At 40.1% G+C, this 27011-nt stretch overlaps 2 protein-coding genes and 1 long non-coding RNA gene across 5 annotated transcripts; 2 read left to right on the top strand and 1 right to left on the bottom strand.

Annotated features, from left to right (window-relative positions):
- Window positions 1-1327: 1327 nt before the first annotated feature.
- anxa1a (annexin A1a) lies at window positions 1328-6527 on the bottom strand. 2 transcript variants are annotated; one of them, XM_082553328.1, is made up of 12 exons: window positions 6405-6527; window positions 5714-5790; window positions 4929-5019; window positions 4590-4684; window positions 4371-4484; window positions 4029-4119; window positions 3838-3917; window positions 3271-3415; window positions 3080-3175; window positions 2912-2970; window positions 1980-2102; window positions 1328-1837 (listed from the first exon to the last, which is right to left on the bottom strand). In XM_082553328.1, exons 2-12 carry the CDS (start codon window positions 5771-5773, stop codon window positions 1778-1780), a joined length of 1014 nt encoding a protein of 337 aa, XP_082409454.1. In that variant the 5' UTR covers window positions 5774-5790; window positions 6405-6527; the 3' UTR covers window positions 1328-1777. The 2 variants fall into 2 exon arrangements, with proteins under 2 accessions (XP_082409454.1, XP_082409455.1); XM_082553329.1 differs by having other exon boundaries at window positions 6413-6462.
- Window positions 6528-9807: 3280 nt separating this feature from the next.
- On the top strand, window positions 9808-15002 carry LOC309718260. Of its 2 annotated transcripts, XR_014279931.1 has the most exons (5): window positions 9808-9899; window positions 10334-10419; window positions 13600-13738; window positions 14378-14566; window positions 14725-15002. It is a non-coding gene; the product is annotated as an uncharacterized lncRNA (long non-coding RNA). The 2 variants fall into 2 exon arrangements; XR_014279932.1 differs by having other exon boundaries at window positions 14378-15002.
- Window positions 15003-19470: 4468 nt separating this feature from the next.
- Window positions 19471-26905, top strand: kifl (kinesin family-like). Its single transcript, XM_082555612.1, has 19 exons — window positions 19471-19651; window positions 20209-20301; window positions 20379-20501; window positions 20690-20782; window positions 20933-20993; window positions 21081-21223; window positions 21371-21547; window positions 21676-21836; window positions 23148-23260; window positions 23457-23560; window positions 23848-23947; window positions 24025-24217; window positions 24721-24901; window positions 25006-25243; window positions 25678-25838; window positions 25928-26032; window positions 26125-26222; window positions 26311-26389; window positions 26480-26905. The coding sequence occupies exons 2-19, from the start codon at window positions 20221-20223 to the stop codon at window positions 26528-26530; spliced, it is 2262 nt and encodes a 753-aa protein (XP_082411738.1). The 5' UTR covers window positions 19471-19651; window positions 20209-20220; the 3' UTR covers window positions 26531-26905.
- Window positions 26906-27011: the final 106 nt, after the last annotated feature.

The following is a 27011-nucleotide window of genomic DNA, read 5'->3' as shown; positions in this document are numbered from 1 at the left end:
GTGGCTCTTATTTTTCATAAAAACAAAAATAAGGTAAAAAAAAAAAAAAATCTGGTAATTCTTTGTTTTTACATTCATCGGGCCCCAATATGCCCAAATATCAAAGAAAAATAAAAAATGCATGCCATGCAAGAGTTCGGGTCTTAGGAGGTTAAATATTTTTATTTTTTTTAAAAAATTTTTACAATTACCACGCAAGATATTTTCATTACTACCCATCTAGTAATCACATAACGGCTGAACACGCTTTCTGCATCTGGCTCGGTTTTCAAATCAACACCAGCATTTCTATATAGCACATGATGGGAAAACACGTTATATGGACTTAAGAGACTCATTTAAAATGTATTCATATTGTACTCATACTACCAATGTGTAAATATTTGGCAACATCATATAAAATGTCATGGAAATGTATGTCATGGTAATTTGGGCTTTTAGATGGAATCCCTTGGCTGGGTTCCTCCGAGAAATTCAGTTTTTTGGTTTTTTGGGGTTTTTTTTTTTAGATTAGGTGAAATTTTTAGATTAGATGAAAATTTTAATAATTTCTTTGAACTTTTCTTTTTACAAAGTGGATTTATTGCACAGAATACATATTTAATGACTTAGATCAGAGCATGATGCCACCACCACCATCATGCTCTTAGGTTTGAAATCCTCACATTTACTCCTCCAAACAGATATCTTGTAATTATGGCCTGAAAGCTCATTTCTCATCCAATCATAAAACATCTCCAAAAGACATTTGGCTCGTCCGTGTGGGAAGCTGCAAATTTCATTCGAGGTTGTCAATTCTGGAACAAGGGTTGTTGTTTTGGTGGGCACCCTTGTAGTTCATGGTGATGTAAAACTCACTTCACTTAGGAGTGTGACGCTGGCATTCCAGCAGTTTCCATTTCATGACAAGCTTGACCCTTGGTGGTTCCTAAACATCCTAACCAATTTCCTGTCATCTGTGGGTGACAGTTTGGGTCTTCTTCCAGACCTTGGTAAAGTGTTGATATATCCAAATAACTTGTACTTATGTATAATTTTCATAACAAATGATAAATTATCAGGGTTTCCCCCCCCTTTAGAAATAGCTCTAACAAATCTGGTTTATGCTGGCAAAAGTAAACTACTAGTTGTCAATCACGATCAAGTCAATAGGCCTTGGCTTTGTCCAGTTAAAGACATTGTAGAACCTTCAGCACAACTCCTTCCACCCTGGAAACATAACAATTCAAAGACATTCACACCCATAATGTATGCATGTAAACCTTGACCACTTATTTGTTCTCATGTCTGATATGTGTTGTATGAATTTATAAATAATCAAGACCACTTCAGTAAAAAAAGCTTTTATTTGCAGAACATCAAATCTCCTTCAAGAGCAATGGTAACATTAAGCTATTGGCATGTGGTGATCTGGATACATGAGCTGCACTGTGATCACATCAGCTTCTCTTTGGACTTTAGTTATAGAACCTAGTAAGTGCAAGCAAAGTCTGTCTAGAACATAGATCTTCTGGCATAATGCTATGAGATCTGCGCTGAAATAAAAAGGATTTCTCAGAAAGGAAACGGCCTATCTGCTCTGCCAACTCCAGGTTAGTATTCGCTCATTGCCAATATCATCTAACTATCATGACGTCTTGCAAAGAAAGACAGTCTTGTCAGGTCTCCACAAGCACAAAAGGCACATTATGTATTTAAGAGATAACAGGCGATTTTCCACAGTTGTACACTGGCATGGATATTCTGCTGTATGAGCTTTGATCCCAGCGATAGGCTGTTAGTTTTCACCCCCACAGAGAGCGAGCAGAATCTTCTCGTAATCATCTGCGGTGTCATCCTAAATGGGGAAAAATACAAGTTTGTTTTTTTAAATCCATAAATCTTTACATGTTTTCTTTTGACATTTTTGTACCGTCATATGCACAATCCATTCAAAACTGAACATCTGGAATGGGTTTAACTTTTAGATGTTTGCTCACCAGAATGTCCTGGTAGAGTGTTTTGCCATAATTCTTCTTGTAGTCTTCCTTGATCCGCTTCATGTCAATTTCAGAGCGGCTCACCATGATGCGGGTCAAGATAGGCTTGCGGGTACCTTTACCCTGAAGGGCAGAAAAGAGCCAGTCATGAAACATTTATATTATAACATACCATTGATTATATTATATGTGGAAAAGATAACAGAAATATGAGATTAATGGGAATTTTTAAAAGTAAAAGGTTTTAGATTTGACTATTATTTCTATTTAGCGAAGAGCTGTTTTGCTACAGAACTTCAAGAACTGGACAAATTATAGGGGATTTACTCTCTATATCTATGCAACTGACTAAATGAAAGTCAGTTTGTAACTTAAAAACCATCCACCTAGTTATCTTGTTTAGTAAAAACAGATCAAACATGTCAAAAGGAGCTCCAGTGGGCAAAGGAATACCCTTTTTCAGCATTATGATGCTACTATGTTCAGACATTCACCCAGTGATAAATGTATTAAATGCATGAAGACTCCTTTGTCCATGGCTCAAGTTTCTCATGCTGGGACACTTCTCCAGTTCATGGGAGCCTATTTCCGACACTGACTGAGTGGTTTATTATTTATGTGACTTAGCAGATTAGATCATTTATGTGAATTAGCCAAAGTTAGCAAATTCTGATCCAAAGCAGCCCAGCATTGTTCACCAACAGCTTGCCCAAGGACACGTCAATAAATAGATGCAGAAACTGGGGACTGAACATCCAACCTACTAAATAGCAGACAACTGGCTCTAAAACCTGAGCCACATTGACAGCCAATCAGTTTTTTCAAATGGCAATTGGCATCATCCAAATTAAGGAGTACTTCTACATTAATCCACTTGTGAATTATTTTCCCTGTAATATTCAGTTGTTCCTGTAGCAGCACATATACTGTACCTTCATGGCCAAGTAGAGTTTCTCTGCAAAGAAGGCAGTTCTGCTTCCAGCACACTTCACTGTGAATATATATTTTTTTAAAGTTTTAATCCAGTCCATCCAGAATATACTGATTTAATGCTAAAGTAATAGAGTTTAGAGGTTTCGTAAACAGAGGTTTGACTTTACCAACTGCTGTGAGGCAATTCTCAATATCTCCCTTCAGTTCGAGGTCAAGGGCTTTGGCCACATCCACTTTGCTGTACTTTTTGTACCTATCAAACACTGAAATAGAATACAGATTAGGTGCTATTCCTAAGAAGGAGATGTTAAAGATAAGACTTAAAAAAAATATATACTTAACGGTGCATCAAACAGACCTTGACGGAGATGAATGGCACTCCTGCTGGTTAGGATGTCGATAAAGACAGCGCAGTTCGTGCCCTTCCTGGCCTCTCCCGCCTCATACAGAGCCCTGGCATCACTGTCAACCAGCTGCTCGCAAACTCCTTCAGTCCTGGCAGCCTGCGATATGAAGAAACAGATTGATTGGTGTACTGATGGAATCAAACTAGCTAATTAGCTAATTTAATAAATCATAGATATTTTTAAGAGTTGGAAAGCTGAAAAAGCACAGTAAGCACAAACAATGTTCTATTTAATGCCACTGAATTCACCAAGAAAGCTTCACATTTCTCAAAATTTAATTAAAATGTGGCTTTCAACTTTAAAATGTGAACTGAGTTTGTAAGATATCCAAATGAGAGTACACGTGACTGTATGTGTGCATGTCTAGGGAGTAAGTTTGCTTTTTATAATCAGCTCAGTGTTCCAGCTTCAGTGGGGAGTCTTATGTTGTTTCAGAACTTAGAGCATCCTGGTGCTATGACAGAATAAATGATTTTGAGATCCTGCAACAGATCAGTAAATAAAACACACTCAAGTACCTTGCAGAGTGCAATGAGGGCCGTCCTGAAGTCTCCACTAGTGTCAGACTTGATGTCCTCTTCCAGCTCTTTCTTGTATTCTTGGCAAAGTAATCGCAAAAGTGGAATTAGTTTTCCCACTGACACTTGTGTCGTTGTTCAAATTTTAGCTTCTGGAAACTGAAGATTGTTGCTTGAACTTTGGCACAAACCTTCCTTGTAGACTTTCTTTAGGTCTACGATCTGCCTGTTGGTTCGGGAAGCTAAAATCTCAATCAGAGTGTCCTCGTCTGTTCCCAGACCCTGAGGCAGAGATGCACAGATAGAAGGATTGAGACAAAGTCTCTTAATGCTTCACAAAACCAGTTAAACACCTTTTAGCCACCTCCCTTTAGAAAAACAAAGGATTAATATGTTTAAGTGGGTGGATATCATCATGTGCCAACAATAAGAGATCATGGTGATACCAGAGAAAGCATTTACACAAATGTAGTCAAGTACTCTAATAGCTTTTTCTGTCAATGTGCTCATCTTAGTAATGTGTGTTTGTGTACCTTCATTGCCAGTTTTAGCTGCTGGGCATCATACTGGGCAGGAGTTTTCAACAGAGCCAACACGACTTCCTCCAGATCTCCCTTCAGAGCATTTTTCAGGGCTGTGTCCAGAGGCTATGAGGTATCAACGGATGATTAAATGTATGATCCAGAGGAAGTAATGTTTCCTGTCAGTTTTGGAACTTCTTGCTCCGATCGTGTTTGTCTAATTGTCATTACCTTGCCGTTGGCCTTCTGGTAAGCCTCTTTGATCTGCTGCCTCTGCTCGTTGCTCCTTTTGACCAGAATTTCAATAATGGTGTTCTCATCCACACCTGCACAAGCGAGTAAAACAAGCATTCCTGTCATTCTGCAGCAGTATGACTGTTCAGCATTCATTGTTTGGTGTGTGTGATCCCACAGAGAACAGAATGTAATCACATATGATGGCCAGCAGAGGGTGTTAAGATTCTTGACAAGGAAGACAAGAAAGTCTGTACTTAACACTTAGATACACATTGCAACACCAAAGCATGCTCGCACACGCTCCAAAGCATCCCTCATGCATTTCAGCTTCACCTTTTGTCTTGATGGCCTTGTCCAAGACTGCTGCATCTCCACTAGGGTTGAAATTGAGCGCTGGCTTCACCGTTCCTTCATTCTTTAAAGCCTGAAACGTGCCAGATTATTGTGTTTGGTAAATACTTGTCTGCAGTTTAGAGGAATGTACAAGGTGGGATACAGGTGCATTTTTCAAATGTTTTAACTACAAAAGTGTTGAAACCCAGTGACTGTATCCTTGAAATTAAGGCAGAAAAAAAAGGAGCCCCTACGGTTCCTCCCTTATTATTTCAGATGTCAACACAAAGCTTTTAAAATGTTGGCAGATGCCCTGTTTGGACTGAAGTGAACAATGAAAGAGTCCAAACTGTTATCCTACAACTTGTGCAACTTTTTCTAAACTTACTTTAAGAAATCGGTGAAAGGAGAAGTACCATTTTGTTCTGTTTGCAGAGTTTATAAAGGGAGGAGCTCAAATTCCGGCTTCAGTGACTCATACATTCCCAAAACTCTCTCTGGTTATCATTCTCTGTGCATATAATCTTTACAGTTCAGGCCCCTTTTTACTTTAATGATGTTTCTATAATTAATCTACCACCATTTTTTTTTTAGTTAATTTCCTTCCTCTCTTCAACATCTAAACTCATTCAATCTTTTTATATCGACACCTCCTACGCAGCGATTTTCTACTCTGCTGTACTGCCAGATCAGTTTTTCCACCCTAGCATACCACAGGAAGAGACGGGGAAAAAAAGAAAAACAGGGTGTTTGGCCTTAGCAACTGGAACCACAGTGTTACGTACTGAATCATCGGGCATGCCCAAGTAAACGCTCTGCTCCAAGAAGGCCTGGATGAAAGACATGGTGGGGAGTGGTCTGTCTGTAAGAGAGGAGGAGAAGGAGAAAGTCAGCAGTGTTTGATCCAAATATGAACATTTATCGTAGCATTTAAAGTTTTGTTTCTCCTTGTGAGAAACAGTTGAGCATCTAAAAATAAAGTTTTTTGTAAATGTTGCTCAAAGTAGTGACTCTTTTGGCAATCTTCTAAGTTCTAAAGCATTAAACTAAAAAAAAAAAAAAAGGGGTTTCTTTTATCTGCTGTTGGAGAGGTCAAGTGCAAGTCCAGATATCTACTCTGATTTACAATAAGCAGTTTTCTATAATGACAAGCATCTGTAGCAAACACCCTGGCCACACCCACTCTCATCTCTGATACGGACATACATTATAATGTGGGATAGAACATATCTATTTATATCGATTGATTTTATGATAGAATTTGACTTCTCTACGTAGTTGGGACAGCCGAGCACGTCAAGACAAACGTTAACCTCACACTCCCCTCCGCCTCGTAAGTTGCACCAATCAATATACCTTGCTGCAACTTTAGATCTCATCGGGGAGAGGAGACCAAAAGCCATCAAATCTCGCTCCAAACTCAGCTGAGTTCAGAATCTACAACGCCAAAGATTTCCTGGGAGTCAAAAGACTTACCGTGTTGCCTTAAAGAGAAGAAGTTTGTCTCACCGAGTTTCCAGGGGCGTTGTAGTGACAGAAAGCGTGTATTTATACTCGAGCACAAACCACTCCTAGTGACGGGTCCAGCCCACGCCGCCCTCCGCGGCTACCATTGGGCTGAATCTCTGCTGTGTGCCCTCGGCAGCTGCAATCTAAACGCAACATCCGGATTCAGTAGAGAGCTGGCAACAGATCCTCCTGCAGATTTAAAACAGTCCCGTTGCTTACTTGAAAACATCTGCCGATCACGTGCCAGGTATAAAAAATGTTAATAAAAATTGTGATCTCGTGGACATGTAGGACATCTGGGAGTGGTGTGTTCAGGGTTGGGTTGCTGCTTGCGGCACAGGGAGGAGAAGGCTGGGCGGCAGGGGACTCTCTGGCTGGCTGGAGCACCAACCCGCAAAATAAAAAATAGAGCAAATTTCATTCATAATGTTGTAAATCCAAGCCCATTATAATTATAATTTGAATCTCGGGCTGTGCGAAAACCCAGAAATACACCCTAGACCAGCGGTCCCCAACCTTTTTTGACCGGTTTATGGCCGACAATATTTTCATGGACCGGCCTTTAAGGTGTCGCGGATAAATACAACAAAATAAAACTAGTACCGGTACCGAAAAAAAGAAAATGTATTCATAACACACGTGAAAAGACCCAGGAAAACCGAGTAAACGATAAAAACGATAACAAAATAACGCTGAAAACCGATAAAAACCCTGAAAACTATACATTTCACGCCTGAGCCTCAACTCTCGCGGCCCGGTACCAAACGACTCACGGACCGGTACCCTAGAAAAAGTGAATCCGTGAACTAAGGTGTAGGTCTGTTAGGTTATGTTGTGGTGATCCTCTGGTTGGGGGATGTTTGTTCATACTGGAGTGCAAAATTAAAACCAATGGGAGATGGACAAGAAAAGGTCAAAGCCATCAGGTGCTCAGTTTAGAAAAAAGAGAAAAGAAGAGGAGGAGAAATGAGCAAAAGATACAGATAAGCAGATGTGTCATTGGATAATGGCAGGTCATGTATCCTGAAACAATCATAATCATAATTCTTTATTAATCCCTAAGGAAATTATGTGGGTTACAGTTGCTCCAAGAAGAAAGTGTAAAAATAGTAACAGTAACAGGCTAAACTCCAAACAATACATTATGTTACAGATTTTACACATTTAAGAAATAGTACCAATATATACAGATCACTCAATTAAAAATATCAAGGATTAACAAAGGTGATTATAAATAAATATCAAGAAAATTGACAAGAACATTATAGAGTAGAAAAGAGCGTATGGATAAAGGGTGTAACTATTGCAGTGTTGACATTGTATTAGATGGAGAGGTTGTACAGGGAGATGGCCACGGGCAGGAATGATTTCCTGTGTCATTCAGTGGTGCTTTTTGGTAATCTCAGTCTCTCACTGAACGTGCTCCTGTTAGTAGCCAGCATGGCATGGAGTGGGTGGGAGGTATTATCCAAGATGGTCCTTATCTTGGACAACATCTGCCTCTCAGACACCACCCTAACGGAGTCCAGCTCCATCCCTACAACATTACTGGGCTTGTGGATCAGTTTATTTAGTCTGTTGCCATCTGTGACCCTCAACCTGCTGCCCCAGCATGCAACAGCATAGAGGATAGCACTGACCACAACAGAGATACACCAAGATAACACTAATTAGTAGGGATAGTGAAAACTTCTGTTTACGTTTGTTAGCCACTTGGCTATGATAGTAAACCGCAGACACTGATGTAGCTTACTGAATCTTTTGGACTGTGTTCAGCACAATATTAATTAGTCATTGTCGGGGTGATCGTGGCTCAAGAGTTGGGAGTTCGCCTTGTAATCGGAAGGTTGCCGGTTCGAGCCCCGGCTTGGGCAGTCTCGGTCGTTGTGTCCTTGGGCAAGACACTTCACCCGTTGCCTACTGGTGGTGGTCAGAGGGCCCGGTGGCGCCAGTGTCCGGCAGCCTCACCTCTGTCAGCCCCAGGGTGGCTGTGGCTACAATGTAGCTGCCATCACCAGTGTGTGAATGTGTGTGTGAATGGGTGGATGACTGGATATGTAAAGCGCTTTGGGGTCCTTAGGGACTAGTAAAGCGCTATATAAATACAGGCCATTTACCATTGTCAGTTGTTGATTTGTCCTATTCTCATTGTATGATGAATTATGATGGCTGTTTGTTAAGTGTTTGCATACTATGCATACTCTCTCTCTCTCTTCATATATATGTGTGTGTGTGTGTGTGTGTTTCGCCAAAGGGAGTGTTCGTCCAGGGCGTCAAACATGTTAGGACCTCTACTGGTCTTATTGGTTGGTAGATCAAATATCTGTCTTTGACGTTCCTGCTGTTTTCTCTTGTCTTTGCAACAAGTGACGTTAAACAGTATGACAGCACTACTGTCATGTATTTATGTGGGAGTCCAGCATTACATTGTCTGTATGAATAACCAAGCTAACCAAGACCTCAAAATTTCTCCAAAGTCTAAGCCTTGGAGTGATGTCTGAGGTGTGTTGTGTTGTCATGACAGCAGGGTCAGGTTGTCATACTCCTTGAAGTCTGCATGTCTCAACAGAGTGTTAATGCTGTCAGTGATTACAATATTTTAACCCCGTCAGACTTTGTAATCAGACGGAACAATCGAATTCCCAGAGGCTAGTGGCGACATGCAATAAAACCTCTGTTACATATACGATATGTCCTGATATTTTCCAGTGATGAAAGACTTGTGTGATTAATTGGTTGGAGTTTCCAGACTGGAGAAAAAGGGTGAGTTTGATATCCAGGGTTAGGGTTGCGAATGTGGAGAAATAAAGGGAAACAGCAGGCAAAGCTGCATTTTCATTAAAGTGGTATCACGGGTGGATTTACCTCTAAGGAAGGTGTGTTAAACAGATGCTCAAGCTGTGGGCCAAATGTTCCAAATGAGTTTCTCAGTCTAAGAAAGAAAAAAAAGGAAACTGTAACAGAGACCCTCAGCCAAGGACAAAAGGACAACATTAGCAGCTGCAACTGATATGATTTTATTACAAAATAAATTCTATTAGCAAGAATTTCTGATTTTGTCTTCATTCTCTTCTTATTTTCTGTAGGTGGTGTGTTTTCAGTTTTATTAACTTTATTTGGGAAAGTGTAGGTTTCCAAGGAAAGAAAGAGAAAAAAACAGAGCCCAAGTGAAGAGTGTGTGTGTAACCTATATATGTGTCTGTTAGTATGAGGAAGCATCCAGTTACAATCTCTATCTCACACACGGGAAACCTGAGGACTGTTTATGGCATCTTTTTACCCTCTGGCTGTGCAGAGTTTAAGCTGGTACCCGGTGAAACTCCATCTCTGCAGGTTTAATATTTAAAGACTGTTTAGAGTTTGGTTCCCATAAGAGATCAGGATCATCTCGTTCTCCTGATCAGCACAGCAGCACCCTGGCCTGAATCACATCGAAGGGATCTGAGCTGCTCTGACAACCAGGTAGTTCTGCTTTTTTCTCTCTCTTTTTTACTTTTTTGTATTTAAATATACATTCATTTGCATATTTTTACTGTTTAGTGGATGCTGTTATAGTAAATTTGCACAAGTTTAGTAAAGGAAGCTGAAGATTTGTCCTGATACGGCACAGTGAAATGAGAGAATCTGAAAATAAAAATAGGTCCACAATGAAAGTTTGGGATTTTCAGTTTTTCCTGTTCTGAAGCTTGCAGCTTATAGTAGCTTGGAGTGGCTGACTGAAGGATTACACTCCTTGAGTGAAGCTGCTGAGTGGGCATTTAGACATCTGCACATAGTTTGAGGGCGCGATTGAAAGTTCAAGATATAGATCAAAATATTTGAGGATTTTCAGTCTATAAGTTCATTTTTTTTAGCTTTCAAAATTCAACATGATTTTTCCTTTTTGTGTGTTTCAGACGGGTCCACTCTCATGTGTCAACTTAACAGAGATCAACCTAAAGAATACACTGAAAAAAAGGGATTGTCCATCTCTTGGATTTATGTAAGCATCTTGCGTGTATTTAACACAATTGCCTCATGTTTTAAAGTTAAGTGTAACTATATAGTGTAGAAACTACATGATATGCAGAGAGGGTAGATTAAATTGTTCATATCATGTTCGAGTGAAGTAAGTCAATAATATATCAATGTTTAATCTCGCGACACTGCATGGGATTTCAGTCTCGTGTGCTTTGGATCGTGGTGTGAGGAAGGCATCCATCTCAGTCAAGTCGAGCAGCTGCCTCTACCTTTTTCGGTATACCGAAAAATATAAATTAGGTGGTTGTTAAATTAAAAAAGGCTACCTTGTAATTTGAACACAAAAATGTCATGTTTTGAGCCAACCATCCCTTTAACGTTAACTAGTAATGACTTCATGAACTTCTTCACAAATAAAATTCTTATCATTAGAGAAAATAATGCCAATAATCATCCCACAGATGTAATATCATCTACAGTTACTCTTAGTACCATTGATGTTAAGTTAGACTCTTTTTCTCCAATTGATCTTTCTGAGTTAACTTCAATAATTACTTCCTCCAAACCATCAATGTGTCTTTTAGACCCCATTCCTACAAAACTGCTCAAAGAAGTCCTGCCATTAATTAATTCTTCGACCCTAAATATGATCAACCTATCTCTAATAATCGGCTATGTACCACAGGCCTTCGAGGTGGCTGTAGTTAAACCTTCAAAAAGCCATCTCTAGACCCAGCAGTCTTAGCTAATTATAGGCCAATCTCCAACCTTCCTTTCATATCAAAAATCCTTGAAAGAGTAGTTGTCACACAGCTAACAGATCATCTGCAGAGGAATGGCTTCTTTGAAGGGTTTCAGTCAGGTTTCAGAGCTCATCACAGCACAGAAACAGCTTTAGTGAAGGTTACAAATGATCTTCTTATGGCCTCTGACAGTGGACTCATCTCTGTGCTTGTCCTGCTAGACCTCAGTGCAGCATTCGATACTGTTGACCATAATATCCTATTAGAGCGATTAGAACATGCTGTAGGTATTACAGGTACTGTGCTGCAGTGGTTTGAATCATATCTATCTAATAGACTCCAATTTGTACATGTAAATGGAGAGTCCTCTTCACACACTGAGGTTAATTATGGAGTTCCACAGGGTTCGGTGCTATAATTCTGTTTACATTATACATGCTTCCCCTCGGCAGCATCATTAGAAGACATAGCATAAATTTTCACTGCTATGCAGATGACACGCAGCTCTATCTATCCATGAAGCCAGGTAACACACACCAAGTTGTTAAACTGCAGGAATGTCTTAAAGACATAAAGACCTGGATGGCTGCTAACTTTCTGCTTCTTAATTCAGATAAAACTGAGGTTATTGTACTCGGCCCTAAAAATCTTAGAAATTTTTAGGGCCGAGTGGTATCTATCCAGATTCTTACTCTGGATGGCATTACCTTGGCCTCCAGTAACGCTGTGAGGAACCCTGGAGTCATTTTTGACCAGGATATGTCCTTCAACGCACATATTAGACAATTATGTAAGACTGCTTTCTTCCATTTGCGCAACATCTCTAAAGTTAGAAATATCCTGTCACAGAGTGACGCTGAAAAACTAGTTCATGCATTTATTACTTCCAGGCTGGACTACTGTAATTCATTATTATCAGGATGTCCAAAAAACTCACTGAAAAGCCTTCAGCTAATCCAAAATGCTGCAGCAAGAGTCCTGACAGGGACTAGAAAGAGAGAGCAGATTTCTCCTGTTTTGGCTTCCCTTCATTGGCTTCCTGTTAAATCCAGAATTGAATTCAAAATCCTGCTCCTCACATACAAGGTCTTAAATCATAGGTGTCAAACTCTGGCCCGCAGGCCAAATTTGGCCCGCAGCCTAATTACATTTGGCCCGCGAAGCCATACCAAATTACTATTAGAGCTGGCCTACTGGTATTATACAGCTAATATATATATATTGTTTAGTATTAAGCTTTGCTTGTTCCATATTCAGTTTTTCAGCAAAACGTGTTTGAGTCCATAAGAAAAGATTCATTCTTATATCTGGAGGAATAAATATATTTCAATAAATATTAACGTTAGCCCGCGACTTTGTTCCAGTTTTGAATTTTGGCCCACTGTGTATTTGAGTTTGACACCCCTGTCTTAAATAATCAGGCCCCATCTTATCTTAATGACCTTGTAGTACCATATCACCCTATTAGAGCACTTCGCTCTCGCTCTGCAGGCCTACTTGTTGTTCCTAGAGTATTTAAAAGTAGAATGGGAGGGAGAGCCTTCAGTTTTCAGGCCCCTCTTCTGTGGAACCAGCCTCCAGTTTGGATTCGGGAGACAGACACTATCTCTACTTTCAAGATTAGACTTAAAACTTTCCTTTTTGCTAAAGCATATAGTTAGGGCTGGACCAGGTGACCCTGAATCCTCCCTTAGTTATGCTGCAATAGACGTAGGCTGCCGGGTTTCCCATGATGCATTGAGTTTTTCCTTTCCAGTCACCTTTCTCACTCACTATGTGTTAATAGACCTCTCTGCATTGAATCATACCTGTTATTAACCTCTGTCTCTCTTCCACAGCATGTCTTTCATCCTGTTTTCCTTCTCTCACCCCAACCGGTCGCAGCAGATGGCCCCGTCCCTCCCTGAGCCTGGTTCTGCTGGAGGTTTCTTCCTGTTAAAAGGGAGTTTTTCCTTCTCACTGTCGCCAAAGTGTTTGCTCTTAAGAGTGGTTAGTTGCTGGACTCATGAAATTCACAAGATCGCACAAGATTTCAAACTGCAGGAAAATCACTGGAGTCATAAGAGGCAGACAACTACACACACACCACATGTATGCTGTTGCTATTTATTGTGGTGTAACCTGTCAAGGACAAAAACGTACAGAAAATTCTGCATCAAGCCTTGAAATCATAGCTACAACATGTAGTATTTAAGTGACCAAGTAGTATTGGGGTAAAAGTTATTGAATAGTGTTGAAATAAAATGACAAAATTGTGAAGGATTAAAATATTCCAAGAGCTCAACTTACTTCATCTGAACATGTTTCAATTATGCTTTATCAACACAAAATGCACAGGTTTATTGAATATGAATAAGTTGTGTTGTTTTAACTCAGTTGTTTCTGCCAAAGCAAAACAGTTGTGTGCAACCAATGTCCACTATTGAATGAAGTAAATCCAACATGGCCTTTTTTTTCAGTGTAGCAGTGACCTGCACCACATATTTATATACACAATGTACGTGAACTCTCCCGGAGCTGAGGGTGGATCCTATTCACTGACCTTCCTGGGAAAGAAAGTTGGAAGACATCGATCTGTAGCTCCTGCAGGCAAGCAATGTGAGTTTAAAAACAAAGTCCCATTACTAATGGCTTTTATTTGTATGCATGGTGAAAACAGCATCCTTGGGTTTTTTGTTGTTGTTGTTGTATCTAATATCACATAAGAATAGAGCTGACAGAGGGTATTGGGGGCAGACAGATGAAGTTGGACATGGGTTAAATATTTCAGCTGCTTGGCTGCCTCCTTTGTAAAGCATTGAAGCAGCCAGTGCATTGAAAAAAACAGAACACATTGTTCCTAAAAGAACCTGGTTGAAAATCTAGATATGAGAACCTGTGGAACCAGATCGAAGCACATGCAAGCACACATACTCACTGACAAGTACACAGACTTACATGGCAGTTGCATTAATAACTGGTAGCCACTACATCTGAATAGAAATCACACCAGGTGTGTTTTTCACAATTATTTTTTATGTGCAGTTGAATTCTCATGGGTTTAAAGGTCTTTATATCCCATGAAGATGTTATCAGTACCTTAAAGCTGTGTGTCCTCATGCTGCACCTCCTTTTTTGTTCTTTCACCTTTTCTCTGTCTACAGCCATCAAAAGTCTGGCAGTGGAGGGAAGGATCATACCTCATCTTTTCATTTTACTGTCTGTATTTAAAGTTCATATGTAATATGTTTCTCTCAGTTGCCTGGGAGACGACTTTCAGGTCTGCTTGCCCCGAGGACCGTGTGGTGTCTTCGAGGGTTGCTAAAGTCCCTGTGGCAGCGCAGATGCTGGAAGAGCTACCAGGCAGTGTACCAGAGCTTCAAGATGAAAGGCCATGCCCGATTATTCACAACACACAGCTTGACCAGTATGAGAAAACCACAGCAGGTCAGACCAGCTGACTTTCAGTTTTGCCCTGTTTTCTGCCTTTTACCGCTGGGCTCTTCTATAGCCTGCTTTTAGACTCATTCAACTGGATAACTGTGTTTGTATTCCAGTAACTTCCTCTCCAATTCCTGACATAATTTCTGTTTCTCTGCTGAAAGGTGTTTCTGTGAGGAAAGTTACAACACACCCACATTCCTGTACGAGGAACAAAAGAGGGGAGAGGGTGGGATGGGTTCGGCATGACACGGAGAATGATGAAGCTGTCAAACAGGGCCAACTTGTGGAATATTTTTGATTAGGCTGTGAGTGGCAAAGCTTCGAACTGAGAGAGAAAGTAAGCCAGAACTAAGTTTTTAGTTAACTAGAACATATTAATTGTGTTATAATCTACTTTTTGATTGCAGCCTTCAGAAATGTAAATAGACATTAAACTGAATACCATGAATCACTCAACATAAAAATGTAAGACATGTTTGGAATCTTAGAAATAAAATGGAAATGTTTCCAAGTGATTTATGTGTTTTCTTTTTCCCAAGAGTCCTTCCATGTAAGTGCAATAACATGATCATAAATGCGTTATAAAAAAGAGGCGCCATGAGAGTACAAACCTCAACCAGGTTAGCTCACTCTGAGCAGTATTTACTTGTAGGACAATAGTATTGTATGGGTGGACGCTCCCTTAGAGTAGAGTCACTACTCCTCCACTCGGCTGGCCTGGGAATGCCTTGGTGTTCCCTGGGATAAGCTGGAGGAGGTGGCTGGAGAACAAGAGGCCTTCATTTTTTTTCTATCTAGGCAGCTCATTCTCTTGACAATACATTGTGTAAAGATAGTTAACATGTTGGGCCCAACTTGAAAAAAAGTCAGATGTGAAATGCAAAAGTGAGGTCAGAGGTCAAATGTCACATGATATTTGGATACCAGCTGAAATGTGACAGTAAGAATCCCCATATATCAGTATCATAATCTGAATGCTCCCAATACAAACCGATGCAGTAGAATTTTAAGCATTCAAGAAAAAAATAAAATACATTTTATTGAGGTTTAACCTTATTTGACCTTGAAGAAAAGGCCCAAGGTCCAAAGTAATGTTATATTAAGAATCCCCATATATTATTCCATAAATGCATATATGCTGTCAATGCAAACAATGACAGTAAGAAACATTTTTAAATGCTCTTTATGGCATTACTGTATTATCACTTTGACCTTGAGATCAATGCATTGAGCTTGAACGAGAGGTCAGAGTTCAAATGTGACATAATATTTTAAACCTTTCTATGCTACCTTTTATATATATATGTTGACAGTACATGGGCCAGCACAAGGCCAGTTGCAGACACACCGGTGGTCCTGTGCTGGCCCATGTGTGGATTACCTCTGGCAAACCTGATCTGGGCCACCAAACGGCCGTCATTCTTTGCGGTATGTGGGCCATGTGTAAGTTGTGTGCAGCCACGAGCTGCAAGCCATGTAATAACAACATGTGCCGGAATATAATAGTGCGAAAGTAACATGATGAAACTCTGTTCAGACAGTGCCTGATGCTTTTATATGCTCCCAGATTACTCAGTGTGTTTTATACAACATGCCACATTTACACACTTTCTCTAAAACGAGTGCTTCCTAACTACATTCATACACATTCACGACATGCAGACTGGAGGAACTAGGGATCGAACGTCTAACCTTCCAATTAGTAGGTGACCTGCTCTACCTCCTGAGCTACAGCCACCTACAGGCAATGACGAGTAAACCGTCACTAGGTTTTGGATAAAGCGTACACTCACAAACCTGTCAAATCTGCATTTGAAACATTGGCTACCATAGCAGTATAGTATTGCAACATGGCATTTGGGTCTTCTAACTAAAATAGGAAAATAGGAACATAAATAGTGCCATCATTGCCAGACCTGGCCCACATCTGGTTGACATACACTCTGCCACGACACCGGTCAGTCAGAAGTGCCAGCTTGATGCTGGATCCAGGGAAGATCTGTTTTCTATGAGCCCGGCCACATAAACCAAATCACAATCGAGCCAGATATGGCATGCCATCACATCGACAGTGCCATCTATGGCAGGTCTGGCCCATATCTGGGTGACATATGTCTTATCATGCCAGAAGTCAGCCAGCAGTGCCAGCTTGATACCAGATCTGGGCCAGACCTGCTTGCTATGTGGGTCTACAAGCAAGCTGGGTAAAAAAAAAAAAGTAGACAAGCAAACAATGAAAGTATTTCACAAGCTTCCACCTGTAAAGTATCATTACTATTTAATTCTATATATACATACAATACCAGTCAAAAATCTGGACACACCTTGTCATTGAATGTTTTTCTTTATTTTTTACTACTTTGTAAAGTGTATATACTAACTAACTATAGACGTCAAATATATGAAGCAAGATCTATGAAACTACGTCGGAAAGAAATCTGATTAATAACTCTAAATATTAATCAGATTAATATTTCATATTTGTGAAAGTCACCACTCTTTGCTTTGCTGACAGCTCTGCAAACCCTTGTGAGCTTCATGATGTAGTCACCTGAAATGGTTTTCACTTCACAGGTGTGCCTTGTCAGGGTTCATTTGTGGAATTTCTTGCCCTCTTAATTTCGGCTGGGAGATCAGTTGTGTAGTGCAGAAGTCAGGTTGGTACACACCTGACAGCCCTATTTGACAACTCTTAGAATTCATATAATAACAAGAACCAATCAGCTAAGTATAGAAAAACGACAGTCCATCATTACTTTAAGAACTGAAGGTCGGTCAGTCTGGAAAATTGCTCACGCAAGGACCGCCCCTAAAAAGGAAGACCAAGGGTCACCTCTTCTGCTGAAGATAAATTCATCCGAGTTACCAGTCTCAGAAATTGCAAAACATCTCTACATCAACTGTTCAGACGAGACTGTGTGAATGAGGCCTTTATGGTCAAATAGCTGCTAAGAAACCACTACTAAGGAAAAGTGTCCTGCCATGTCTTTGTGCGAGGCAGAAAAGGTGAATGGACAGTCTCTGGTTCCCACCATGAAGCATGGAGGAGGAGGTGTGATAGTGTGGTGGTGATTTGCTGGTGACACTGTTGGGGATTTATTCAAAATTGAAGGCACACTGAACCAGCATGGCTACCACTGCATCCTGCGGAAGTTTGCATTTAGTTGGATCATCAATTATTTTTCAGCAGGACAAAGACCCCAAACACACCTCCAGGCAGTGTAAGGCCTATTTGACCAAGAAGGAGAGAGATGGAGTGCTGCACCAGATGGCTTGGCCTCCACAGTCCCCTGACCTAAACCCAGTGGAGATGGTTTGGGATGAAATGGACCATAGAGTGAATATAAAACTTAGTTTTGGGTTATTTCACATGCTTTTATTTACTACATATTTCCATATGTGTTCATTCATAGTTTTGTACCTTCAGTGAGAAATGTAACGTAAAGAGTCATGAAAATAAAGTAAAACCATTAAATGAGAAGGTGTATCCAAAGAAAATTGTATATATAAATATATAAATTATATAAATATAATTAGATAGTTGGGTGAAAATTTACAATTTTCTTCACTTAAGCGACTTAAAAAAATAGGGAAACTGTTTATGTTTACACAGGGATTACAAAAAAAGCTTCCAATAGACAATATGTGCTTACAGAACCTGTGCCTTCTGCTTTTTCATATCTATTCAGTTTTGATTGCAACTCTCCAAAAACATGTGTTTAACTGTTCAAGCTGTTGCTCATCCCCAAACTCTTTGGATGAAGAGGTGGGCCGCGTTCAGGCGCTGGATCACTGCCAGCCGAAGGAAACACAATGGACAAGAGGTCAACCAAGGTGCTGTAAAAAAAAAAGAAAAAGAAAAGAAAAGTGCACTACCTACAATATCCTACAAAGGATATTGTATGAGAGGAAATGGGGGTTATAGTGTGTGTGTGTGTTTCCCCTGCAGTATGGGTGTTCAGTTTCTGCTTACACAGTAATTGCGTTGAAGTAAAAGTAAAAAATGCAACAATGTAAAACAGTCTGTGACAAATCACGAAAAAATTTAAAAAAAATACGTAAAGTAGCAATAATAAAAGTGCTGGTGAAGGTGACCGTGTTTTATAGTGCACAACATTATTAAATTTCTAAAGCATCAGTGTTAAAGCAGCATCTCACTGTTGCATTTGGATGAGGAGTAGCTAGGTTTTATAAATCCCAAACTAAGGCCAGAAAACCTCAAAAGCTAAATCATATCTGATATGCTGAGACAGGAATAATAATAAAAAAAACAGCTAAGTACAAAAAAACAGAAATACATGCGAAAAATACAAAAAACACTTTCATTTTAAGGAATCAAAGGACAAAATGGTTGGGAACCACAGATTCAGAGCAAAAACATATATGTTAATTTAATAGTACTTTAAATTTGCAATTTAGTTTCTTTCTCTGCTGTGAGACGAGTGTGACAGTGGGTGTGGTGGAGTGTGGAAAAGTTACTTTTTATTATTGTTAGTTTTAATACAGGGAGGAGTATGAATTGTGAATCTTGCGACACACCCCTGCATTCATGTCCTAATTTGATTTGTAATTCATTCTCTAGGCAGACCTTAAATTGGCTATCTATAGAATATACATAAATGGACAAAGAGAGCACAAGTTAACATAGGAATACAAGCAGATTATTCATGGCTGCATTGTTGATCCCTTTTTAGAAACTGTTTCAGTGAAGTTTTATGTGCCACATGCTGATTGCCCAACATGAACTGGCAGACAGGTAGATCAATGCAGTCTATCTAGTTTGTGCGTTTGCTTTTACAAGCTTAGTCATCATTTTAACATGATTTCCAAGTATACATTGAGAACTTTACCTGTGTACAGATTTAAAATCATGCTCCTTGTGCATGGCACTAGAGAGATAGGTTTGCTACTAATTATCACTTTAACTAAGCCCCATTCTCTGTAATAAACAGTCATTTGCAGCGTGCTCTTTCTGCAGGCTCATCAGAATCTCAGCTGCCAGGCAGGAGTGATGCAGATCAAGTTGGGCAGTCACCAGGTGGCAAGATCTACATCCCCTATGAGTCTGCTGAACTCTGCATTGCTCAGGTAAAACAATGAGGATCATCACAGGACAGTCGTGCAGACCAGTGGAGTTTTATTTAAAGTAGAACCAGTTTTACACTAGTGGAGGTATCACGGATTAATGTGTTACAGAGACAGCTCAGGTTGGATGATTCAGGGACAAAGTAAGAAAGGATATAATTAGTTTGTTTGAACTTGCAGATGGAAACAGATGACCTGCTTGGGCAACTCCAAAGTGAAATAGCAAAAAGAAGAAGAAAAACCAAAAATTAACATCCTAATCTCAATCAGCCTGTGATGCATGTTAGCATGGTCAAAAAAGACAAAGTAGCTTATTCTTCTTTCTCAGTGGATGATAAATATTTCTTCAGACCTTTTACTTAGTGCTTTGGCTGGTTGCGGGCATGCAAACACACAATGAAGACACTGTCAGACACTGTTGTTTTGCTCTCATTCACACTCACATGGCTGCCTTGATTGTGCCACTGTTGCCCTCGAAGGCATTTGATCAGGATCATGATACCAGGATGCATTTTTGTGTCTATCTGATATCTGTTAGTGACTGTGCGCTGTAAAAACAGATAGCCAAGGACATGGAAAGCATGAGTAAAAGGCATCTGGAAATGGTCCAGGAGCTGGAAGAGAACTTCCAGATGACAATGCAGGAGAACCAGGTGATGATGTGTGTGAGTGTCTGTGTGAGGGAGTCTACTAAAACAAAACAGTACTGACAACGGTCCTCTCTCATCAGGATTGTACCGTGCAGAAGATCAGATCTCACTATCAGAACAAGTTAAACACTCTGCGAAAAATCCTGGACATCTACCAGGAGAAGGTGGAGAAGAAGAAAGCCAACTGGGAGGCTAAAGTTGAGGTCGCAGTCCTTCTCCTATTTGCCGTACATGAACACCGCTATTGTTTTAATCTTGCTCATTTTACTGCAAATTTGTTGTGGTACATTTCTACTTTTAATTTTCCAGTTCATATTCCTTGTAATCCACATCTGAAATATTGAGTGGCCGGATGCATATTTACATGCATTCGTGTTCCTGTTTCCTGCAGACCCTGAAAGCTCAAAACGAGTTGTTGCTGAAGGAGCAGAGAGCTGAGAGGAAGAGGAGCATGGAAGAGGCCCTGCAGTGGCACAGAGAAAAGGTTGCATAGCAGTCTGGCAGACTTCATGGCCTCTTACATCAATCATTGATCTTCTGAATGAGAGCACACTCTTGTGGCTATATTTGAGAAGAACATTGAGTCTATTTTAACAATATAATCACATAGATTTTCTTCTTTTCTTTCAATTAGAGCAAAATGCTGGAACTGTTCTCCAACAGACTGGATGCCCTGCACAGTCAGCAGGCCTCCAGTGAGTTTATCTGCCATGATGTTAAAGTCTGTGAAACACCAAATGTTTGTGCCTAACAAATTATTCATACCATTTTGCCTTAAGCAGCATTGCAGGAGCTACAGATGGCCCGACAAGAAATAGGAAAAGTCCAAGAAATGTTGGTGGTCTCCACACAGGAGCAGCAGGAAACCACAGGGGAAGGTGAAAACCTGGAGATTGAAGGACTGTCAGCACAGCAACAAACAAGGGTGGGTTTGAATTTGTTGTTGTGACAGCTTGTTTCTCAAATAAAGGATAAAGCATGAAAAGTACAATAAGAAGAAAAGTTTAGAGTGTTGCTTTTTCTGTTTTGTTTTGATTTATGTTTGGTGGACTAACCCACTTTTTTAATGAAGGACTGCAGTGATTCTGATAAACCACTGGAGGGCGCTAAAGCTCGTCTAGAGGAACTAAAGGAGAGCCTGTACCAGAGGGAGAGGGAGATCACCGAACTGCTGGAGGCAGAGAGAAGCCCCATTCCTCCGGTGCCTCAGCCACCCTGCGGCGTTCTGCTTTCCCTCGTCATACACAAGGTGCTGCTCACACATTAGTTAATATTAAACTATGTGGAAAATCAACTGCCAGCAACAAAATCAAAGAAAAATCATCTCTTTTCCTCCCCGATTTATTTAGGCTGTTGCATCAATTTCTCTTTCTTTAGGCTCATGAAATCTGCAGTGCAGTGCCTGAAACCAGAGCCCTGTTAGACCAGATGATTGAGGACAATCGGGTTGCTCTGGCCTCAGCCAGAAACAAACTGGACCGACTCAAGAATGTTCAAGAAGAAAGCAATGACAGAGAGGATGCCACTGACAAAGAGGGGTTAGAAATTGAAAAAAACAAACAAACAAACAAACAAAAAAAAAAAAGAAAGAAAAGGGAAAAAATGATTTCTTAATGGTTGTAATAACTGCTTAATTTCAAAATATCAGGTTAACCTCCTGACTACCAGGAAAAAAAGTGTTGTCCAATCAATTTTTTTTAAATCCCCCAATGTTTGTAAGGCAATTAGAAGACTGAAATAATTTTTTGGGAAAAAAAAGTTAAAATATTTTTAGATATCACATGTCCACTGCAGAGGACATTGGAAGGCCAAACATGTAAAAATGAACTTTGATGGCAAATATTTGCTCCAACTCTTCACCAAGGAGAAGTTTGAACTCAAGGAACTGTAGTGGTTTCTTCCCCCAAAACTGCAAGTCATTGCTATACTGAAGCCACGAGTTGGTGATTGCCAGATCAAAAAGTAGAGAACTGCACATACTGTCAATTTCTGAGTGCGAGAGACCATCCTGTAGAAACTCAACATTCTGCAACAAGGTCCACGTCACCTATATTGGTAGTATAGCCTACTCAGCAATTGCCAGTGGCCTTGGCACATGGACAAACCTTTTGCTTTTCTTAGACCATCTGGTGCGTCTGTCCTGAGGTTGATTGCCATAGGCAGAGGATGCCATGACAACTGTCTTGTTGTCCAACCACTTAATGACAGCAAGTTCAGGTCTGAGTACCATCCCTGATGCTCCTCCATCTTTCTTCTTCAAGGGCTTATTCCCTATGATCTTCTTCACCAGACAACTCAAGATCTGGGTTTCCCTCATCAAACTGCAATAAATTTCTTTCTGCTTCTAAAAAGGACTCCTTTTCTGGTCATTTAAAAAAACAGAACAAAATGGAGGAAATGACTACAAATGTCCACTACGGAGGCCATTTGTTAAACACTTCAATACTATACTAAAATGAAGTTAGAATTAAGCATACTATGTTTTAATGTGTTATTAAGAGACTTATTTAAAATATGTTAACAACATTTATAGCTAAAAATTGCTCAATAAGAAGTTTTATGCACTTACTTTTCTTCTTCCCATAAAATGTGCTTGCAGCGATGGCCGCCATGTTCCTTAATGAAAAAACTAAAGTTCCCAAAGCTCCACCCCTTCACATTTGGTATCATTGGAAAACCCTAAATGTCCTCTGTAGATACCAAAAGGAGGCAATTCTTTAGTATGCAGTGCATGGGTGATATTCAGGTTTAGAAAGGTGCTCTACAGAGGACAAATTTGCATTGCGGGTAGTCAGGAGGTTTAAGTTAAGTTACACACTTTACTTTAAAGGTTTTCTTATATTTTACAGGTCAGAGAAATACAACTCAAATCTGTCTCTATTGCAAGAAACAGTGAAGGAAATTGAGGTCTGTCAAATCGCTTTAGGCTGCATTAAAAATGGAGAGAGCCCTGTGATGAATGGTAAATACATCTTATATTTCCTGAATATGTTGGCTCCAGCCAGTAATAGTAAATGAATTCATATAGTCACATCACATACATTCTTCACTTCTTTTATATAACAAAAAGGTACATCTCATTGTCATAATATATTAGTAACTAGTAGTAAGTAATTAGTCTTTTACATATCACTCTTTTATTTTCCATCTCCACTCAGACTGTGCAGTTTCAGAACTGGAGGATATCCTGGGTCAGGAGGCAAGCCAAACCACGGGTGGAGTTAAGAGTGCCGGTCAGCAGCTTCTATTGCTGCAGGATCAGGTTAGTTTTTTACCACATCAGGTCAGATCTGTCCACCCAAACACTACAGAAACCACAGACAGAGGCATTAATCTGTCCACAGTGAGCTTTTACAGATACATGCTACTCATTAGGTATCACTTATATTATAAATCAACAGTCCAACAGGGTACCAAAGCAGCCCCATTGTTATTCTAAACATTGATTATAGAATATTTTAGCACAAAGTGCTGTAAATACTTGATTTTATGTAAAGCATTCCTCACTATGATAACTCTTCCCTTATCATCATGGTTTTTTTTTTCAAGCTGAAGCAAGAAAAAGAAGAGAAAAAGAAAATAATTGAGAACTACACTTCAGAAAGGACCCTGAGGAAAAAATATTACAATATGGTTGAAGATATGAAAGGTATGCATGTGTGTCTGTACTGCATGTAGCGCATTTTAGTTTCGACCTAAACTAAAAAGAAAAACATGTTTCTTCAGGTAAAATTAGAGTGTTTTGTCGGATTCGCCCTGCGAGCCGAGCCGAAGCTGCGCAGGGTGGCGCCATCGTTGTGGAAAAAATAGATGAATACTCTGTCACCGTAGAAACCCCTCGTGGACCAAGGGAGTTTCAGTTTGACAAGGTGTTCAGTGCTGAAGCCTCTCAGGAAGACTTGTTTCATGACACCAGCAGGTGAGGGGCCCGGCCCCGTTTATTCAATGTGACATAACAGACACAGGGAGTCCCAGATTTGTATCATAGCAACCTCTGTGAATCTAAAAAGTAGCTTCTACTATTTTAAGGTACCAGCTCAGGCTAACCAAAGCTACAGTTACCTAACATGTGCTGCATGGAGGCACTCAAGCTTGGGTTAAATTGGGATTTGTGATGAGTGGGAGCTCTTATGCGTTAGACAAAATAAAATTCCTTCATTGCCAGTACACAGACGACAGCTGATGCTGCATTTGCTCATGCTGCTGTGCCACCTCTGTAGACTGTTTCGCTCAGTTTGGGATTCTGCTGCTGTGTAATGTTATGGCTATTTAGTAGCATTGAAAGGGAGCAAATTATGTTCAAAAACAGATTTCAAGAGTTGATGGAAAAGTAGAAACAGTGAGGTAGCTCCTGAGGTAACTTGACATCAAGCCTTCCATATATTTTGATGCTTTCAGCTGAAGAAAATGTTTTTCCCACAGGCTGATCCAGTTAGCTATCGACGGTTACAACGTTTGTGTCTTTGCATATGGCCAGACGGGCTCAGGGAAGACCTTCACTATGGTTGGGGACAAGGAACAGAAGAATCCCGGGATCATCCCGAGAGCTTTCAATGCCATGTTTGATATCATGCGCGAGAACAGCTCTAAATTCAGTTTTAAGGTAGCAGACATTATTTCACCAGCATATAAACAAACCATGTTTGGGAGAGAAAAGACGTTGCTTCCCTTTGTTCCTCTCTTCCTGGTTACTGTGCTTCCTTTTAGGTTTCAGCCTATATGCTGGAGCTCTACAATGACAGGCTGCAGGACCTCTTTGCGAGCCAGGCTGGTGAGGCCCACGTACACACTCAATCCCATGGCCAGGCCAGGCGGGTGGAGATCAAGAGGAACAGAAAGGGAGTTGTGTTCGCCCAAGGAGCAGAGACAAAAGAGGCTTCCAGTGCCCAGGAGCTCTACGCTCTGTTCCAGCAGGCCTGCGCAAACCGACACATCTCTGCCACCAGTGAGCTCTTGATGCCGTGCAAAAGCCTCAAATAGGGTCCTGCTAATTGGTTTGGATTAATCGTGTTAGTTACAGTTATAGCAGTGGGGTGGCATTTAGGTACATCATTACAGATCTGGAAAGCAGCAGAGCAACAATATGCTGATGCTAAACCTTTTATATATATGTATATATATATATATATATATATATATATATATATATATATATATATATATATGTATATATATATATATATATATATATATATATATATATATATATATATAGAGAGAGAGAGAGAGAGAGAGAGAGAGAGAGAGAGAGGGAGAGAGAGAGAGAATCTGAGGACTGATTATTAATCAGCATCTTCTGAAGTCGCACTTCTTAAAATACCAGAAATATATAAAAATCCATCTTTCTTTGTCCTGTTGTATTTTTGTCATTTTTTTAAGAGATGAACGTGGAGAGTTCCCGCTCTCATCTTATTGTTGGCATCATGTTGGAGAGCAGGAATCTGACAAATGGGAGTGTAAGCAGTGGGAAGCTGAGCCTTGTAGACCTGGCAGGCAGTGAGCGAGCAGCCAAAACAGGTGCCAAGGACCACCAGCTGAAGGTCTGCTCCTATCTTGTTTCATGGGTCAGTGAGTGGTTGAAAGATTTGTCATGACTTCTTTAAATTCTTCCATGTTCTCCTCTGTGCAGGAGGCAAACTCCATTAACAAGTCTTTGAGTGCACTGGGTGATGTGATCTCAGCTTTATCTGCTGAACTGCCCCATGTGCCATACAGGAATAGCAAGCTAACACAGGTAATAAATTAAAAAGGCAGTATTCTAGTTTTTCAATTCTGAACTCCAACGTAGACAAGCAGTTCAACCAAAATGTGTTTCATCTCTCTCAGGTGATGCAAGACTCTTTGGGTGGAAATGCTAAAACTCTGATGATCGTCAACACCTCTCCTACAGAATACAATCTTGACGAGACGCTCACATCTCTTATGTAACAGAGAGAGAAAAAACAGTGTTTTATTGTATTTTAGCACTAAAAAACTCAACAGAATAACACTTGAACTCTCTGAACTTTGCAGTTATGCAACAAGAGTGAAGGCCATAACCAACAACGCTCAGAGAAATGTGGAAAGCAAAGAGATTGCCCAGCTGAAAGAGGTGCATGCCACTTTCACAGTCAGCTATTCAAATATGTACATTTCTATTTAGAATTAAACCATAAAATAATGTGAATGTATTTTTTTCCAGGTGATCATGAAACTGAGATCTGGGCAGAGCGTGGAAGAGGAAGATGTTTGAACCGTTCTGCGTCGTAATAGTGAATAAAGTTATGAGTAAAGATTGTTAGAGATGTTCACATATTAATTTAGCCATAATTAGTTGGACAGACATCACAGTGCAGTTACTGACAGTTGCTGTGAGGATTGCGTGTGGTTTCTTAATGAATGTATAGAAACGGGCCCCCACAATAAAAGGCTCCATGTGTAAATGAAGATGTGAATAGAAATCAGTAGGTCATTCAGTTTGCACGTGTTTGTGTGTGGCCAGTGAGTTCAGTGGCTGTGAATAGACATGCAATAGCACGCAATGTTACACTGTTGTTGACAAGAGTTATACCGATGAGTTTGTAAAATTAAAGCTTTAGTTCAAAGGTCAGGGGAATTGTAGGAAATGTTAAAATCTGTTAATGTATCAAAGAAAATTTGTCCACTTGTACACAAAAATCTACGGAATATAAAAATACGGCACTGTGACACAGATCTCGTGACGAAAACAATAT

The sequence above is a fragment of the Aulonocara stuartgranti genome (assembly GCF_965226115.1).
Source record: "Aulonocara stuartgranti genome assembly, chromosome: 12".
Lineage (NCBI taxonomy): Eukaryota > Metazoa > Chordata > Actinopteri > Cichliformes > Cichlidae > Aulonocara > Aulonocara stuartgranti.
This window is presented reverse-complemented; position numbering and strand designations above follow the sequence as displayed.